Below are 19,447 nucleotides of genomic sequence, written 5' to 3'. Positions count from 1 at the left end.
ACCGGCTCTCCGAATCAACAGTGCTTACTGCCATTCTCCTGCCTTCTCCCTGTTACCCTGCACACTCTTCCGTTTCAGATAACATTCTCATTCCTTGTTGAAGGCCCCAGTTGAACCTGCCTCCACCACACTCTCAGGCAGTGCCTTCCAGATCCCTCACCACTCGCTGAGTAAAAGAGTTTCCTCTCATGTCGCCTCTGCTTCTTTTGCCAATTACTTGTCTGTGTTACAAGTCTGTGCCCTCACATTCACAATCCTTTCACAAGTGGGAACAGTTTCTCCCGATCTGCTCTGTCCAGACCCCTCATGCTTTTGAACACCTGTATCAGATCTCCTCTCAGCCTTCTCTTCTCTAAGGAAAGCAGTCCCAACTTCTCCAGCCTATCTTCATAACCAAAGTTCTTCATCCCTGGAACCATTCTGCATTCTCTCTAATGCCTTCGCATTTTGTCTAAAGTGCACACAGAACTGAATGCAATACTCCAGCTGAGGCTGAACTAGTGCCCTATTCAAATTCAACATAACCCCCTTGCTCTTGTACTCTACACCCTTATTAATAAAGCCCAGGATCCTGTATGCTTTACTAATCACTCTCTCAACCTGTCCTGCCACCTTCAATGATTTGTGCACATAAACACCCAGGTCCCTCTACTCCTGCACCCCCTTTAGAGTTATAGCCCTTATTTTATATTGTCTCTCCATGTTCTTCCTACTAAAATGAATCACCTTTCTCCACATTGAACTTTATTTGCCACCTATCTGCCCACTCCACCAACTTGTCTACATCCTTTTGAAATTCTACACCAACCTCCTCACAGTTCACAATGCTTCCAGTTTTGGATCATCCACAAACTTTGGAATTGTGCCCTGTCCACCAAGGCCTAGGTCATTAATACATATCAGGAAAAGCAAGGGTCCCAACGCTGATCCCTGAGAAATTCCACTGCAAACCTTCCTCCAGCCCGATAAACATCCATTAACCATTACTCCCTGTTTCCTGTTGCTCAGCCAATTCCATATCCATGTTGCCATTGTCCCTTTTATTCCATGAGCTATCACTTTGCTCTCAAGTCTGGTGTGCGGCACTTTATCAAATGCCTGAAATTACTGAAGACGACTTTTAAAACACTACACAGGCCATTTACTAGTGTACAATAGTCAAGATTCTTGGTCAGTTAAGATTTGTTATTGTTTAAAAAAATCTAAAAAGTAACTCTGGTGCTTAATACGGCTTGATTTTAACCAGCCTCTTCAAAAGGCCACTAACAAATACAATTTTGCAGAAGCTTGCATGAAGCTTAATTGGATGTTGTGATGCAGTCAGTTTTGTGAGTGAGGTCTTGCAATAATGTTTAAACCAGCAGGAAGAATGGCAGTAAGGCCCCATTTCTGTTCAGTATCGCATCTGCTTGGTATCCCTTAATCTTTTGTATTGATTTTGGGTGAACTGCAGTGGGGAAAAAACCAGCAAGTTGGTGGAACTGTTCCCCAATGTATTGTGGTGCTTTAGCCTCATAAGCAGGCAAGTTTAGCTCCATGAGCTAGTGTACAGCAGAGGAGATGATGGAACAATTCTCCTGGGGAGGAATACTTGTTTCTGATGGGTTTGTGCTGTTAATGGTGGTCAGTCAGTCACTTCGAAGGATTGATGACATTGATTATGTTTCAGTGAGAAAAGCTTTTCTCGTTCCTGGACTCTTTGTGGTCTGTCTGAACCATCAGCATCCACAGGATGTGCACTGGGCCCATAGATGCCAGTTCTACACTCAACAGAGAAAAGGAGAGTGCATTCTTTCAAGGGTCAGTAAGGTTAATGGGCCCATTATGTCTAATTGAATTAGAGAGCTGTGCTGTAATGCTCTGCCCTGGCAAATGAGAATGGTTAACTGGGAGCATCTCCTCCTCACAAGGTGCTGAGCCCTGCTTGTCCTTTTCATTTCAGACTGGCTTCACTCCGCTCCACATCGCTGCACACTACGAGAACCTAAATGTAGCTCACATGCTGCTTACACGAGGAGCCAATGTCAACTTCACACCCAAGGTAGGTGCAAATGAGAGCTTGTACAGAATTTCTCCTCTCCCTGGGACTCCTGCTGGGGCTCACGCCTCCTCGAAGCAGCGGGACGATCTATTCCCAGCCCAGGCTCGATTCCCATTGCAAAGAGAAGTGAACGGGCGGCCTGATGATGGCTCTGTGTCATTGCCTTCTGGGAGATATCGGCTCTGCTGGTGGTTCTTCCATGTGGCTGAGGTCAGGAACTGAGCAGTGGAGCATTGACCAGCCAGGAACAGCACCCTTGCAACGGTCCTTTTGTTCCTTTTGATAACTGCTGGAAGTCCGAGATGCTCGAGGAAGATCAGATTGCTGTCCAAAGTGTGTAATGCCATCCTCAACATGGCGTCCTGACAGCAGTGATTCTGATTTCAATCCAGCCAGGCCCCTTTCTGGTTGGAAGGGACCCGGCGATTAGGAAAACAGGGAGAGCCATTGCAAGGGAGGGGGATGTTGGTCGAGGGGTGAGGGGGTGATCGGGAATGAGGTGTTGATCGAGGGGTGAGGGGGTAATCGAGGGGTGAGGGGGGTTGATCGAGGGGTGAGGGGGTGATCGGGAGCGAGGGGGTTGATCGAGGGGTGAGGGGTGATCGGGAGCGAGGGGGTTGATCGAGGGATGAGGGAGTGATCGAGGGGTGAGGGGTGATCGGGAGCGAGGGGGTTGATCGAGGGATGAGGGAGTGATCGAGGGGTGAGGGGGTGATCGAGGGGTGAGGGGTGATCGGGAGCGAGGGGGGGTTGATCAAGGGGTGAGGGGGTGATTGGAGTGAGGGGGTTGACCGAGGGGTGAGGGGGTGATCAGGAATGAGGGGGTGATCGAGGGGTGAGGGGGTGATCAGGAGTCAGGGGGTTGATCGAGGGGTGAGAGGTTGATCGAGGAGTGAGGGGGTTGATCGAGGGGTGAGGGGGTTGATCGAGGGGTGAGGGGGTGATCGAGGGGTGAGGGGGTGATCGAGGGGTGAGGGGGTTGATCGAGGGGTGAGGGGGTGATCGAGGGGTGAGGGGGTGATCGAGGGGTGAGGGGGTGATCGGGAGCGAGGGGGGGGTTGATCGAGGGGTGAGGGGGTTGATCGAGGGGTGAGGGGGTGATCGGGAGCGAGGGGTTTGATCGAGGGGTGAGGAGGTGATCGAGGGGTGAGGGGTTGATCGAGGGGTGAGGAGGTGATCGAGGGGTGAGGGGTTGATCGAGGGGTGAGGAGGTGATCGAGGGGTGAGGGGTTGATCGAGGGGTGAGGGGGAGTGATCGGGAGTGTGGGGGGGGGGGTGATTGGGAGTGAAGGGGTGATCGGGAGTGAGGGGGTGATCAGGAATGAGGGGGTTGATTGTGAGTGGGGGGGGGGGAATCGTGGGTGAGGGGGGGTGATCGGGAGTGAGGCGGGGGGATAGGAGCAAGGGGGGGTGATTGGGGGTGGGGTGGGGTGATAGGAGTGAGGGGGTGTGATAGGAGCGAGGTGGGTGATAGAAGCGAGGGGGGGGTAATTGGGGGTGGGGAAGTGGGTGATTGAGGGGACGTGCTCAGAGTGAGCAATCGGGACCAGGGGAGAGTCAGTTGGCCGGAGGTAGAACGCTAACTGAGAAGAATCTGTTGTGAGGAGTAGAACCTCTGGACTTATATTCCGAAATAACCTTCAAAATACTCATTCGTTGGTGGCACTGTCAGTAATCCGTGCAAGGAGCAGCATTTAGCCCCCGTGTGAGTCATGTTTTTGTGGACACCGCTGGGCTCGGGTTTGCCAAGGGCCTCAACACCAGTTGGAGGTGTAGAAACTGAAGGCCTCACTTGCTGTCTTGCCATCAATGTGAACAGATTGTTTCCAGCACAGAATGTAAGCATGCCAGCCACCGGAGTGCATGCTTTGTTGTAACACGGATGTAGCTTCAAGCAATTAGCCGGCCTCTGTGTCCGTGCCATAAGAAGTGAAACCCGGGGCTTGTGAGAACTTTGAATTGGCTAGAGGACTATGGAGCTGGGGTCACTGGTGCACATCAGTCTGTCAGTCACGAAGGGAGCAGCTTTAGTCATTTTGGGACTCACGTCCTAGGGTGGTAACATTTGGATAAAAGCAAAATCCTGCAGACGCTGGAAATCTGAAATAGACACAGAAAGCTCTGGAAAAAAAAAACTCAGCCGGTCTGGCAGCATCTGCGGTTAACGTTTCGAGTCCGTACGACTCTCCTGAGGAACACTCATTTCCAAAGGAGAGTCACGTTGGACTCGAGACGTTAACCCCAGCCTTTCTCTCCACAGATACTGCCAGACCGGCTGAGGTTTTCTGTTCTTGCTGCCATATCCTTTTGTCGTTGGGTGACCCGGCGTGAGTGGGTGGGAGAGCGTGTGATCGTTTGAAACCCCATTTTCTTGCGTTTCTTCCTCTTTGTTTTGTCACGTTCAGAATGGAATCACTGCGCTGCACATTGCCTCCAGAAGAGGGAATATCAATATGGTCAGGTTCTTATTGGATCGGGAAGCGCAGATTGACGCGCGGACAAAGGTGAGTGCGTGAGAGGTTCGGCTGCTGCTGACAGTGTGCGATCAAGTCCACGGTTCAACTGCAGACAGAGCCTCTTCTGCCTGACTTACCCAGAAGCTCTTCTGCCTCAGACACTTGCAATTGATGAAAATGTGATTTCACTCGTGTATTATTAATTATATTAAAAAAATATTCACAGAAGAATTTTAGCCCTAACTTGGTAAATATTTAAGTTGCGCCCATTGAGAAATGAACTGAAATTTATAGACAGGGGAAGAGAAATAAACTGAAAGGTTGAATTCCTCCCCCCCCCCATCGATAATCAGTGTGTGGTCTGTTTTTAAGAAGTGTGTGTGTTTCCAAACCCCCCCCCCACCCATTAGCTAAAAACAAAAAAAACTGCGGATGCTGGAAATCCAAAACAAAAACAGAATTACCTGGAAAAACTCAGCAGGTCTGGCAGCATCGGCGGAGAAGAAAAGAGTCAACTCTTTTCTTCTCCGCCGATGCTGCCAGCCCTGCTGAGTTTTTCCAGGTAATTCTGTTTGTGTTTTTTTTTTTGCCCCCCCCCCCCCCCATTAGCGTCTGGCCAATTTTAAGACTTCCCTGGGTTTAAACAAAGGGGATTATTTATTCACACGCTCACCCCAAAAGAGCGAAATGTTACATCAGCCTCACACCACACACTCTAGAAAGGTGCAGTTAAAGAAGGTAGTGCACTTCTCCATGTATTAAACCAAAAGAGTAGTTAACAGTTTTGCTGAAAAAAGAGACATGTTGTCAAAGCTTTCATCTCGCACTCAACAGGCCGTTCTTGCAAGGAATACCAATTCTAACGGGAACAACTATTTATACTGCAAGGGAAGAGAGTGCTGATTGGTTGGCAATTGGATTTTGATTGGTAGAGGCGCTGTCATGGAGATTGTAGCAGGGAACAGTTAACTGCCAAGTTTTTTGTTTTAAATTCAAGCCAGGAAGGTTGATCGCGTTTGGTCAAGGTGCTGCGGTGATCTATCTGGCTTGAATTTAAAGCAAAGGCTTGGAAGTTAACCGTTCCCTGCTGCATTTTCCATTGCAATGCCTCTACCAATCAGAGTCCACTTGCCAACCAATCAGAACTCTCTTCTCTTGCAGCATAAGTTATTGTTCCCTTTAGAATTGGTATTTTTGTGAAGCTGTCCTGTTGAGTGCAATACAAAAAGCTTTGACAGCATGTCTCTTTTTTCAGCAATTCCCAAGTTCTGTACTGCCAAACGACTATAGTTAACAGGTCACATTTCTTTGAGAGTTCAGTGAAGAAGGAATTTTTTCCACTGGGAATTGTATTTCCGATAAGTTCAGAGAGCTGGGATCGGATATCCGGGTTAACTAAAGGGTTCTTTCGAAGACAAGACTGTTCAGTAGGTCACTTAGATGGGCACTCATAGCTGTTGTATTAGGAGGTCCAACAGATGAACTCGGAGATTCGGAAACAGGTTGAGAGGCTTTTTCGAACTTTTAACCCTCGGTTCTTGAAAGGCAAAGGTGGCACAGCCTTTCTCTGCAACTGTTGTCTTGTCAGTGTTATTCTGCAGCCTGCTCCTGGGTCTCTTCTGAATTCAGGGATAAAAGGATTTCAGTATCAAGGAACTAGTTTCGATCACATGATCAATGACCATTAATGCACAATAGAAGGTAGATGGTTTTCTTTCACACACAACTTGTGGATAACTGGTCAAGTCAGATTTCCTTTGTTAAATTGCAAACCTGGAGACACAGAGTCTAGGAATCCATTGACTTTGTGTTTTGGAGTAAACCCTGAACAATGGCAGGCATGAATTCTACAAAGGAGTGTGGTTTAGGCATGTCCATTCAAGGGGAAGACACCCACCCACTAGGATTCAATTTGGAACTTCCTTTAACCTTGATAGTCTGTTTTGAAGTTGCAAAGTTCACCTGACGTTCACCTGACCCCCTTGGCAGCCATCTTAACAGTTTAACAACGTCCCTTCTTTAAATAAAAAGAGGCTATTCCAGAAGCCTCCATACAAGCACAGTCCATGTTTGAAGTTGTGAATGTGAAATGCCTTTTACCGGGAATGACATGGGAATTTTTAGACTCAAAATCCCACAATATAAAAACACAAAGTGAGGGGGGAACGGTGGTTGGGTGAGAATTACCTGAACTAACTGGTGTCCTTGAAGCATGATGGTTGGAAATAATCAGAGCGTGTGCTCTGACAATTCCCATGGGTGATCAAGGCGATGAGGCCTGACCAAGCTAATTTTGGTATTATCCTTTGGGAGTCACGAGGAGCTCTCCAGAGCTACACAAAATTCGAGGGGTGGAACATAAACACTGGCATGGCCCATTCTTTTTCTGCGCTGTACAGTTTATAAAAGCATGTGTTTCTGGGGAGATGGTAGCATAGTGGTAATGTCATCAGACTAGTAATCCAGAGGCCTAGGCTAATACCCTAGGGACATGGGTTCAAATCCCACCACAACAACTGGTAGAATTTAAATTCACTTAATAAATCTGGAATTAAAAGTGAGTCTCAGTAATGGTCACCATGAAACCATTGTCATTTTTTGTGAAAAAAGACCCCATCTGGTTCAGTCAAGCCCTTTAGGGAAGGAAATCTGCTGTCCTTCCCCGGTCTGGCCTCATGTGACTGCAGCCCCACAGTGATGTGGTTGGCTCTCATCCGGCTGCTGAAATGGTCTAGACAGCCGCTCAGTTCAAGGGAAATTAAGGATAGGCAACAAATGCTGGTCTTGCCAGCATTGCCCAAATCCCATGAAAGAGTAAATCGGCACCACCCCTGCTTTGGAAGACACGATTCCCTATGCACCATGCTTTCTGCCACATGGAGGGTATGAGCATCAAGAGATCTTAATCTGGTGAATGAATCAGAATGTTTGGGGGCAATGAAATTGTGGTGCTTTCCCTCACTACTCAAGGTTGACTTTCTTGATCAGTTTATCAGAAAGGACTGGCCATCCGGTAGACAGATTCCCCCTTTGGGTGTAAGATGAAAGTCTTTTCTTCGACTGTTGGCAAACTCTTGGCTGCTGAGATTGGTAATTGTGTGTGCTCTTTATTCAGGATGAACTGACACCATTACACTGTGCTGCTAGAAATGGACATGTCCGGATAGCTGAGATCCTGTTGGATCGCAACGCTCCAATTATGGCAAAAACCAAGGTAGGTGTAAGGTACGTGTGAGTGATGTGCAGAGGGGAACAGAAACATCAGGACTATCACATCCTAGTCACAAAATTCAAACACGTGCCACTAACAATTAGCTAGGCCACTCACAGGCCTTACAGTGCCCACATACCATGGAAAAGTGCTTGGTCCTAATCACACTTCCAATGATCATTCCATACCCAGACTGGGAACCACCCCTGTATCTGTACCTTGACTGATAGTCCACAGTTGTACCTGTACCTGGACCGAGAATCCGCACCTGTACCTGTACCCAGACTGAAAATCCACCCCTGTACATTTACCAGGACTGAGAATCCACAGATATACCTGGACTGAGAATCCACACATGTACCTGGACTGAGAATCCACACATGTACCTGGACTGAGAATCCACATATGTACCTGGACTGAGAATCCACACATGTACCTGGACTGAGAATCCACAGATGTACCTGGACTGAGAATCCACACATGTACCTGGACTGAGAATCCACACATGTACCTGGACTGAGAATCCATGCCTGTATCTGTAAATGGACTGAGAATCCACAGATGTACCTGGACTGAGAATCCACAGATGTACCTGGACTGAGAATCCACAGATATACCTGGACTGAGAATCCACACATGCACCTGGACTGAGAATCCATGCCTGTATCTGTAAACGGACTGAAAATCCACACATGCACCTGGACTGAGAATCCATGCCTGTATCTGTAAACGGACTGAGAATCCACACATGTACCTGGACTGAGAATCCATGCCTGTATCTGTAAACGGACTGAGAATCCACAGATGTACCTGGACTGAGAATCCACACATGCACCTGGACTGAGAATCCATGCCTGTATCTGTAAACGGACTGAGAATCCACACATGTACCTGGACTGAGAATCCATGCCTGTATCTGTAAACGGACTGAGAATCCACAGATGTACCTGGACTGAGAATCCACACATGCACCTGGACTGAGAATCCATGCCTGTATCTGTAAACGGACTGAGAATCCACACATGCACCTGGACTGAGAATCCATGCCTGTATCTATAAACAGACTGAGAATCCACACATGTACCTGGACTGAGAATTCACCCCTGTACCTGTACCCGGACTGAGAATCCTCCCCTGTACCTGTACCTGTACCTGGACTGAGAATCCACACATGTACCTGGACTGAGAATCCATGCCTATATTTGTACATGAACTGAGAATCCACATGTGTACCTGGACTGAGAATCCACACATGTACCTGGACTGAGAATCCACAAATGTACCTGGACTGAGAATCCACACATGTACCTGGACTGAGAATCCATGCCTATATTTGAACATGAACTGAGAATCCACACATGTACCTGGACTGAGAATCCATGCCTGTATCTGTACATGGACTGAGAATCCACAGATGTACCTGGACTGAGAATCCACACATGTACCTGGACTGAGAATCCATGCCTATATTTGAACATGAACTGAGAATCCACACATGTACCTGGACTGAGAATCCATGCCTGTATCTGTACATGGACTGAGAATCCACAGATGTACCTGGACTGAGAATCCTCCCCTGTACCTGTACCTGTACCTGTACCTGGACTGAGAAACCACCCCTGTACCTGTACCTGTACCTGGAGTGAGAAACCACACCTGTACCTGTACCCGGACTGAGAATCCTCCCCTGTACCTGTACCTGGAGTGAGAATCCACACATGTACCTGGACTGAGAATCCACACATGTACCTGGACTGAGAATCCACAGATGTACCTGGACTGAGAATCCTCCCCTGTACCTGTACCTGTACCTGTACCTGGAGTGAGAAACCACCCCTGTACCTGTGCCCAGACTGAGAATCCTCCCCTGTACCTGTACCTGTACCTGGAGTGAGAATCCACAGATATACCTGGAGTGAGAATCCACACATGTACCTGGAGTGAGAATCCACACATGTACCTAGACTGAGAATCCACAGATATACCAGGACTGAGAATCCACAGATATACCAGGACTGAGAATCCACACATGTACCTGGACTGAGAATCCATGCCTGTATCTGTACATGGACTGAGAATCCACACATGTACCTGGACTGAGAATCCATGCCTGTATCTGTACATGGACTGAGAATCCACACATGTACCTGGACTGAGAATCCATGCCTGTATCTGTACATGGACTGAGAATCCACACATGTGCCTGGACTGAGAATCCATGCCTGTATCTGTACATGGACTGAGAATCCACACATGTACCTGGACTGAGAATCCACAGATGTACCTGGATTGAAAATTCATCCCTGTACCTGTACCTGGACTGAGAATCCTCCCCTGTACCTGTACCTGTACCTGGACTGAGAATCCATGCCTGTACTTGTAGCCGGTAGAGAATCCATGCATGTATCTGTACCCAGAAGGAGAATCCACACCTGCACCTGTACCCAGACTGAGAATACACCCCTGTACATGCCCCCAGACTGAGAATACACCCCTGTATGTGCCCCCAGACTGAGAATGCAGCTCTGTAACTGTACAGGGACTGAGAATCTACACAAGTACCTGTACCCCTATTGAGAATCCACACCTGTAGCTGTACCATGACTGAGAATCACCACAGTCCCTGTACCTGGACTGAGAATCCACAGATAAGCCTGGACAGGGAATCTACACCTGTACCTGTACCCGTTAGAAATCCGCCCCTGAACCTGTACCCGGACTGAGAATTGACACCTGTACTAGGCTGAGAATCCAGCCCTGTACCTTCATCGTTCCATAAGCAGGCTGAGAAAAAGCTGATATTCTTGTTCAGAAACAGAATTACCTGGAAAAACTCAGCAGGTCTGGCAGCATCGGCGGAGAAGAAAAGAGTTGAAGTTTCGAGTCCTCATGACCCTTCAACAGAACTGAGTAAAAATAAGAGAGGGGTGAAATATAAGCTGGTTTAAGGTGGGGGTGGGGGGAGAGAAGTGGGGGCAGGGTGGTTGTAGGGACAAGCAAGCCGTGATAGGAGCAGATCATCAAAAGATGTCACAGACAAAAGAACAAAGAGGTGTTGAAGGTGGTGATATTTTTTAAAAGAATGTGCTAATTAAGAATGGATGGCAGGGCACTCAAGGTACAGCTCTAGTGGGGGGGAGTGGAATAAGACTAAAAGGGCATAAAAGGTATAGATTTAAAAATAATGGAAATAGGTGGGAAAAGAGAAATCTATATAAATTATTAGAAAAAAACAAAAGGGAGGGGGAAGAAACAGAAAGGGGGTGGGGATGGAGGAGGGAGTTCAAGATCTAAAGTTGTTGAACTCAATATTCAGTCTGGAAGGCTGTAAAGTGCCTAGTCGGAAGATGAAGTGCTGTTCCTCCAGTTTGCGTTGGGCTTCACTGGAACAATGCAGCAAGCCAAGGACAGACATGTGAGCAAGAGAGCAGGGTGGAGTGTTAAAATGGCAAGCGACAGGGAGGTTTGGGTCATTCTTGCGGACAGACCGCAGGTGTTCTGCAAAGCGGTCGCCCAGTTTACGTTTGGTCTCTCCAATGTAGAGGAGACCGCATTGGGAGCAACGAATGCAGTAGACTAAGTTGGGGGAAATGCAAGTGAAATGTTGCTTCACTTGAAAGGAGTGTTTGGGCCCTTGGACGGAGAGGAGAGAGGAAGTGAAGGGGCAGGTGTTACATCTTTTGCGTGGGCATGGGGTGGTGCCATAGGAGGGGGTTGAGGAGTAGGGGTGATGGAGGAGTGGACCAGGGTGTCCCGGAGGGAATGAACCCTACGGAATGCCAATAGGGGGGGTGAAGGGAAGACGTGTTTGGTGTGGCATCATGCTGGAGTTGGCGGAAATGGCGGAGGATGATCCTTTGAATGCGGAGGCTGGTGGGGTGATAAGTGAGGACAAGGGGGACCCTATCATGTTTCTGGGAGGGAGGAGAAGGCGTGAGGGCGGATGCGCAGGAGATGGGCCGGACACGGTTAAGGGCCCTGTCAACGACTGTGGGTGGATAACCTCGGTTAAGGAAGAAAGAGGACATGTACGAGGAACTGTTTTTGAAGGTAGCATCATCGGAACAGATGCGACGGAGGCGAAGGAACTGAGAGAATGGGATGGAGTCCTTACAAGAAGTGGGGTGTGAGGAGCTGTAGTCGAGGTAGCTGTGGGAGTCGGTAGGTTTGTAATGGATATTGGTGGACAGTCTATCACCAGAGATTGAGACAGAGTGGTCAAGGAAGGGGAGGGAAGTATTAGAGATGGACCATGTGAAAATGGTGGAGGGGTGGAGATTGGAAGCAAAATTAATAAATTTTTCCAAGTCCCGACGAGAGCATGAAGCAGCACCGAAGTAATCATCGATGTACCGGAGAAAGAGTTGTGGAAGGGGGCCGGAGTAGGACTGCAACAAGGAATGTTCCACATACTCCATAAAGAGACAGTCTTGGCTGGGGCCCATGCGGGTACCCATAGTCACACCTTTTATTTGGAGGAAGTGAGATGAGTTTAAGGAGAAATTGTTCAGTGTGAGAACAAGTTCAGCCAGACAAAGGAGAGTAGTGGTGGATGGGGATTGTTCGGGCCTCTGTTCTCTATTGCAACAATCCCCATCCACCTCTCCTCTGTCTGGCTGAACTTGTTCTCACACTGAACAATTTCTCCTTCAACTCCTCTCACTTCCTCCAAATAAAAGGTGTGGCTATGGGTACCCGCATGGGCCCCAGCTATGCCTGTCTCTTTATGGGGTATGTGGAACATTCCTTGTTGCAGTCCTACTCCGGCCCCCTCCCACAACTCTTTGTCCGATACATCGATAATTACTTCGGTGCTGCTTCATGCTCTCGTCGGGACTTGGAAAAATTTATTAACTTTGCTTCCAATTTCCACCCCTCCATTCTTTTCACGTGGTCCATCTCTGACACTTCCCTTCCCTTCCTTGACCTCTCTGTCTCAATCTCTGGTGATAGACCGTCCACCAATATCCATTACAAACCCACCGACTCCCACAGCTACCTCGACTACAGCTCCTCACACCCCGCTTCCTGTAAGGACTCCATCCCATTCCCTCAGTTCCTTCGCCTCCGTCACATCTGTTCCAATGATGCTACCTTCAAAAACAGTTCCTTCTTCCTTAACCGAGGTTTTCCACTCACGGTGGTTGACAGGGCCCTCAACCGTGTCCGGCCCATCTCCCGCGCATCCGCCCTCACACCTTCTCCTCCCTCCCAGAAACATGATAGGGTCCCCCTTGTCCTCACTTATCACCCCACCAGCCTCCGCATTCAAAGGATCATCCTCTGCCATTTCCGCCAACTCCAGCATGATGCCACCACCAAACACATCTTCCCTTCACCCCCCCTATCGGCATTCCATAGGGATCGTTCCCTCCGGGACACCCTGGTCCACTCCTCCATCACCCCCTACTCCTCAACCCCCACCTATGGCACCTTCCTATGAATACGCAAAAGATGTAACACCTGCCCCTTCACTTCCTCTCTTCTCTCCGTCCAAGGGCCCAAACACTCCTTTCAAGTGAAGCAACATTTCACTTGCATTTCCCCCAACTTAGTGTACTGTATTTGTTGCTCCCAATGTGGTCTTCTCTACATTGGAGAGACCAAACGTAAACTGGCCGACCGCTTTGCAGAACACCTGCGGTCTGTCCGCAAGCATTACCCAAACCTCCCTGTCGCTTGCCATTTTAACACTCCACCCTGCTCTCTTGCCCACATGTCTGTCCTTGGCTTGCTGCATTGTTCCAGTGAAGCTCAACACAAACTGGATGAACAGCATCTCATCTTCCGACTAGGCACTTTACAGCCTTCCGGACTGAATATTGAGTTCAACAACTTTAGATCTTGAACTCCCTCCTCCATCCCCACCCCCTTTCTGTTTCTTCCCCCTTCCTTTTGTTTTTTCCAATGATTTATATAGATTTTTCTTTTTCCACCTATTTCCCTTATTTTTAAATCCAAACCTTTTATGGCCTGTTAGTCTTTCCACCCCACCCCCACTAGAGCTGTACCTTGTGTGCCCTGCCATCCATTCTTAATTAGCACATTCGTTTAGATAATATCACCACCTTCAACACCTCTTTGTTCTTTTGTCTGTGACATCTTTTGATTATCTGCTCCGATCACTGCTTGCTTGTCCCTACAATCAACCACCCTGCCCCCACTTCTCTCCCCCCACCCCACCCCCCACCTTAAACCAGTTTATATTTCACCCCTCTCCTAATATTACTCAGTTCTGTTGAAGGGTCATGAGGACTCAAAACGTCAACTCTTTTCTTCTCTGCCGATGCTGCCAGACCTGCTGAGTTTTTCCAGGTAATTCTGTTTTTGCTTTGGATTTCCAGCATCCACAGTTTTTTGTTTTTATCTCTGATATTCTTGTTTCTGTCTTGAATGACTCTGTCCTTGCCTTTTCTCTTTCCCTTTCTTCCCTTTCTAGAATGGCCTATCTCCCATCCACATGGCAGCGCAGGGTGACCACTTAGACTGTGTCCGACTCCTGCTTCAGTACAAAGCTGAAATCGATGATGTGACGCTTGATAACCTCACCCCACTGCATGTGGCTGCTCACTGTGGACACCACAAAGTGGCCAGGGTCCTTCTGGACAAAGGAGCAAAGGCCAGCGCCAGAGCATTGGTTCGTCTTTCCCATCTGTCTGTTTTGTCTCTGAAATCAGTCGAGGTCTCATTTCACTAAAACTTCAAAGGGGAAAAAGTTTGATTGAGGATCCGCCACTTTGGATTTTCTTCCTGAACTTCTCCATCGCTCTCTCTCTCTCTCTCTCTCTCTCTTCCTCTCTCTATCTCTTTGACCATGTCGTTGCTCACCTATCTTCAGATCTCAGGGTGTGGTGCAGTGTAATCCTGGATGATAATGCTCCCGTCAATCCGCCTTGGGATGTTTTCCTGTGCTAAAGGCTCTGTAAAAATATGTTAATGTTGCCGAATGATCAGAATCATGAGTTGCGAGCCCAGGAATTGCGAACACCCTCCTCACCCCTTCCAACCCACCCCCTGAGAAACACCAGCTTGTGGAACAAACCCTCATACCCCGATGTAGCAGCTACAGAGGTTGGGAAGTGGGGTAGGGGTCAGGGGATCTTGGCTATTTCGGACTGTGTTTCGCTTTGTTAAGTTTTAGTTTCATGTTCCCCCCTCTCTATTTGTTATATATTTAAACCTCTCAAACAGCTTGTTTCAGATGAACAGGACGGGAGGCTTGCAATAAGGACCTGGCTCAGGCATGTGTGTCTGACCCTGGCTGACTGACCTTCATTCCAAGGCAAGACTGCCTGAGCCAACGGCCGAATAGTAATCCAGGCCTTTCTCTATTCTGTTATCCATTGTTGCTCTGACCCCCCATTCCCCACAGAGTTCTTGCACCTGTTTGCGATGGTCAGTCCGAGTTTGCTTGCTTAAGTATGTCATGTCGCTCTCTGTTCCCTAGAATGGGTTCACTCCATTACATATTGCCTGCAAGAAGAATCACATCAGAGTGATGGATCTACTCTTAAAACATGGAGCCTCACTGGAGGCTGTCACTGAGGTAAGAGTACAGTGACGTTCATACAAATGATCCTGTCTGGAATTGTCGTGAAATAATAAAAGCTTGCTGATGATACAATGCCCGTTTTCCAGTGTTGATGTTTGGAGTGATAGAAGGTGTAACATTTGTCTCCAGCTGTTAGTGAAATTAGCGATTTGGATAAGAGAATCCTACGAATGCAGAGCCCAGAATTGTGAGGAATTCCCTACATGGATCATTGATGATGGAGAACAAGAGGCAACCTTCCATTTTTTTTAAATAGAGAACTACAGACCCTCCCTCCACCCCTCTCTGCCTATCACTGTCAATACACACACACACACACACACACATACACACGCACACACACGCACACACATACACACACAGACACACAGATACACACACACACACACACACAGAGATACACACACACGCACACACACACACACAAATACACACACATAGATACACAGACACACACACACACACACATAGGTACACAGACAGACAGAGACATACACACAGATACAGACATACAGACACACACACACAGACAGACACACAGATAGACACACACACACACAGACACATACGTGCACACACTCAGACACACACACACAGGTACACAAACACACACACACAGACACACACACAGATACACACACACACATACACACAGATACAGACACAGACAGACACATACACATAGATACAGACATACAGACACACACACAGACAGACATGTATACAGACACACAGACAGAGACACACATACACACACACACGCACAGACACACACACACACAGGCACACATTCACACACACACACACAGATACAGACAGACAGACACATACACATAGATACAGACATACAGACACACACACAGACAGACATATATACAGACACACAGACAGAGACACACATACACACACACAGGCACAGACACAGACAGACAGAGACATACACACAGATACACACATGCAGACACACACACAGACAAAGAGACAAACATACATACAGACACACACACAGACAGACATACAAATGTACACACACTCACACAGATACATACACGTGCACGCACACAGACACACACAGACTCACACACTCACATACATTTAGACTCACACATACACACACATACACAGACAGACACACATACATAGACAGACACACACAGACATGCACACGCACATACAGGCATGCACAAACATACACGCACGCACACACACATACACGCACGCACACATACACACACACAACACACACACGCACAGACATGCACATGTTCACATGCCGTCTTGTCCATTAGGTCTCAGTGCTCCTGACTGTTTCTGGAACTCTCCTGAGTTACTGCCCTGAAAAGCATGGAGAGGAGGAGCTCCCAAACCCAAGCTGACCATGATCCTGTACCCAGGAAAGCAGAAAGGGTGGATGTTCAGTGAGTGATGCATTGAGCTAACTCACCCAAATACTCCTGGTCCAGCAGTGTAACCAAGAGACTTCTGAACACCCTCTGCAGCAATGATCTTAAACCTGCCTTATTGTGGACTGGATGGCAGAGGCCCTAATCCATGCCACCGTTAGAATTAACTGTTCTTTTCCGTGAGCTGGTCACTGAAGGGACTCTAAGCTGGTTGTCCACTCTTGGCCATATAAGAGTGATCCTCTGGAGTGTGTCACGACTGTTTGGAAAATGACCGAACTGAGCTGATGTTGCAGTGCTTGAAGGGACAGGGCTTACCACCACCTTCTCAAGGCACCCTGGGTTGGGCAGTCAATGCCCGCAATGCCCACAACCCAAGATGGGCCAGACAGCGTCACATGGTGGACAACTAAATCCCTGGTCACCAAAGACCACACAGCTGGAAATGTCTGACTGAGTCATTGTATGTATGAAATGAAACTGTCCTCTAGCTGACTAATTCCTTCTGAATTTGTCTGACAAATGGTAACCCTGCTGCCTCTCTGCTTGTTTTCCAGTCAGGGCTGACACCCCTGCATGTTGCTGCCTTCATGGGAAACCTCAATATAGTCACCAAGTTGCTGCAGCATGGAGCATCCCCCAATGTATCCAGCGTGGTGAGTGATCGATTGTACTGAGAGAGTGATTGCACTCAAGGCATCAGTCTTGCTGAGTTTGCTTGAATATATTCCTGGAGATTTGTTCATATGACCACCAGCCTCCAATTGCTCTAACCCCCGCACTCCCCCCCCATTGGTCACCCAAACTATCAACCTGTGTGGTGCTCTGCCCTCCCACGCCAATTGGAATGTGAAAAGACTCATTGCTATCCAGTTGAATGATCCTTGACTCTCAGTCGAGACAGCCAACATTGCTGAGGCTGATAAACAGAAGTGTGCAAAGAAATGGAAAGGAAACCCAGTTGTTTAAGGCCTAGATGGTGGGTTTTTTTTTATAGTGTTGCTCGCAGCATTGTCCCGGAGATGACTCTTTAATTCCCGAAGACTCCAGGACAATCCTGGCTGGCTGGCAACCCTACCTTACTCCACCTCTTCCACCAGTCAATCAAGATTCAATCCTTTGCATCATTTCTCACATTTAAAACGTAGATTCAGTTTGGACATGTGTCAAGTCATTCAGCTCAAATCATCCTCCAATTTGACCCTGGATTGGAAATCCAACGTGGGCAGGGCAAAGGGAAGTGATAGAGCAGGAGATATTGTGTATGTAACCCCTTCATATCTGTTCTCGTTGTGAATAAATCTGCCATTTATCCACTGATGAGCTCTTCACTCCCATTCATGGTGAGTTTCCTCATCGGCTTCTATTAAATTTAGGGAAACAATGTGAACCATTTATGCCCTTCATCTAGCATTTCCACAAACCTCATGCTGGAATTTAGAGTGGATGATCATGAGACACCTAGCATAGCGTTTTCTCTCAGCTATAGATTGTAACACAATGTTCAGCTACAATGTGCCCCATTTTAATCTCAGAGATCATGGCTGGTCAAAGTGCTCTGTTATTACCGAGACAGGAATAGTGTTTGCACACTCTCTCCGGGGCATTTGATGCTAGTCCAGGGATTATCACGCCGTGCCAGGAAACAAGCCTAAATCACACCTTGTTTCCTCAGATTGAACTCCCGATAACCTTTCGAGCCGTGAGTTAGTTTGCACTCTCAGTGCTGGCTTTCCCCATCTCTCACAGGTTTTAACAAAGATTTGAAAGACTCCCAACGTGTGTGTGACACCTACTGAAAACCAGTCAAACTCAACCTAAGTGATCAAGTATATCTCTAATCTACCCCTGTTACACCACCCCCCGCCCCCCCGCCCCCACCCTGCCCTTTCCTTGAACCTTTTCACTTGAAATGTTTTTGTTTCGCCTTCTGCTGCTTCTCCTGAGTGGTTTTTTTTTTTGGCCCTTTTTGGCTTCTTTTTAAAGTTGCTCCTGTTCCAACATTTATGCGAACAGAAGAGGATGGGAGGAACGAATTGTTGACTCAGTCCAACCCACGAGCTCCACTTCATTCACAGCGAGTGAGATTGTGCTGGGGTGACCGTTCTGCTCAGCTCAACTCAGGTCCCAGACCTGAGAGCAGGATGGTTTTCGTCTCCCATGTGGAGCCCAGAATCTGTCCCTTGTCCAGTTCCTCAGTGAGCCCTGGGTGAGTGAGAGGCCCTTGCCTGACACAGGGCTGGTTGCTAGGTGCCAAATGGAAAGTCCCTCTTAGGCCTGAGCTGGTTCTTAGTTTTCTGTGAGCCAATTCTCTGGGGTAAATCTTTTGTTTCCTCTTCTTTTATTTGCTGCAGAAAGTAGAGACTCCGCTGCACATGGCAGCCCGAGCTGGGCAGACGGAGGTGGCACGCTTTTTACTCCAAAACAAGGCCCAAGTTGATGCCAAAGCCAAAGTGAGTCTAACACACCAAACTTTTGTCCAAATGTCGGATTGTGTGTGTGTAGGGTGTGTGTGTGTACCTGTGTGTATGTGTGTGTTTTTATATATCTGTGTGTGTTTGTGTGTGTGTGTGTGAATATACCTGTCTGTGTGTATGTGTTTATATCTGTGTATATATCTGCGTGCATGTGTATATCTGTGTGTGTGTGTGTGTGTGTGTGTGGAGTGTGTGTATATCTTTATGTGTGTATACCTGTGTGTGTGTGTTTTTATATATCTGTGTGTGTGTGTGTGTGTGAATATACCTGTCTGTGTGTATGTGTTTATATCTGTGTATATATCTG

General features: G+C 47.8%; 1 protein-coding gene across 7 annotated transcripts in view; it reads left to right on the top strand.

The window, feature by feature from the left end:
• LOC121289965 (ankyrin-1-like) overlaps window positions 1-19,447 on the top strand; it is a 248,871-nt gene that overhangs the window by 106,212 nt on the left and 123,212 nt on the right. For 6 of the 7 annotated variants that reach the window (XM_041209988.1, XM_041209986.1, XM_041209983.1 and 3 more), the window contains exons 7-13: window positions 1,943-2,041; window positions 4,447-4,545; window positions 7,613-7,711; window positions 14,148-14,345; window positions 15,156-15,254; window positions 17,221-17,319; window positions 19,018-19,116. In XM_041209988.1, the coding sequence (XP_041065922.1) occupies window positions 1,943-2,041; window positions 4,447-4,545; window positions 7,613-7,711; window positions 14,148-14,345; window positions 15,156-15,254; window positions 17,221-17,319; window positions 19,018-19,116 (792 nt within the window). The remainder of the gene's footprint in view (window positions 1-1,942; window positions 2,042-4,446; window positions 4,546-7,612; window positions 7,712-14,147; window positions 14,346-15,155; window positions 15,255-17,220; window positions 17,320-19,017; window positions 19,117-19,447) is intronic. The other variant, XM_041209987.1, reaches the window with a different exon arrangement.

This window comes from Carcharodon carcharias, chromosome 17 (assembly GCF_017639515.1).
Source record: "Carcharodon carcharias isolate sCarCar2 chromosome 17, sCarCar2.pri, whole genome shotgun sequence".
Lineage (NCBI taxonomy): Eukaryota > Metazoa > Chordata > Chondrichthyes > Lamniformes > Lamnidae > Carcharodon > Carcharodon carcharias.
The sequence above is the reverse complement of the archived record's forward strand: the minus strand, read 5'-3'. Positions and strand labels throughout refer to the sequence as shown.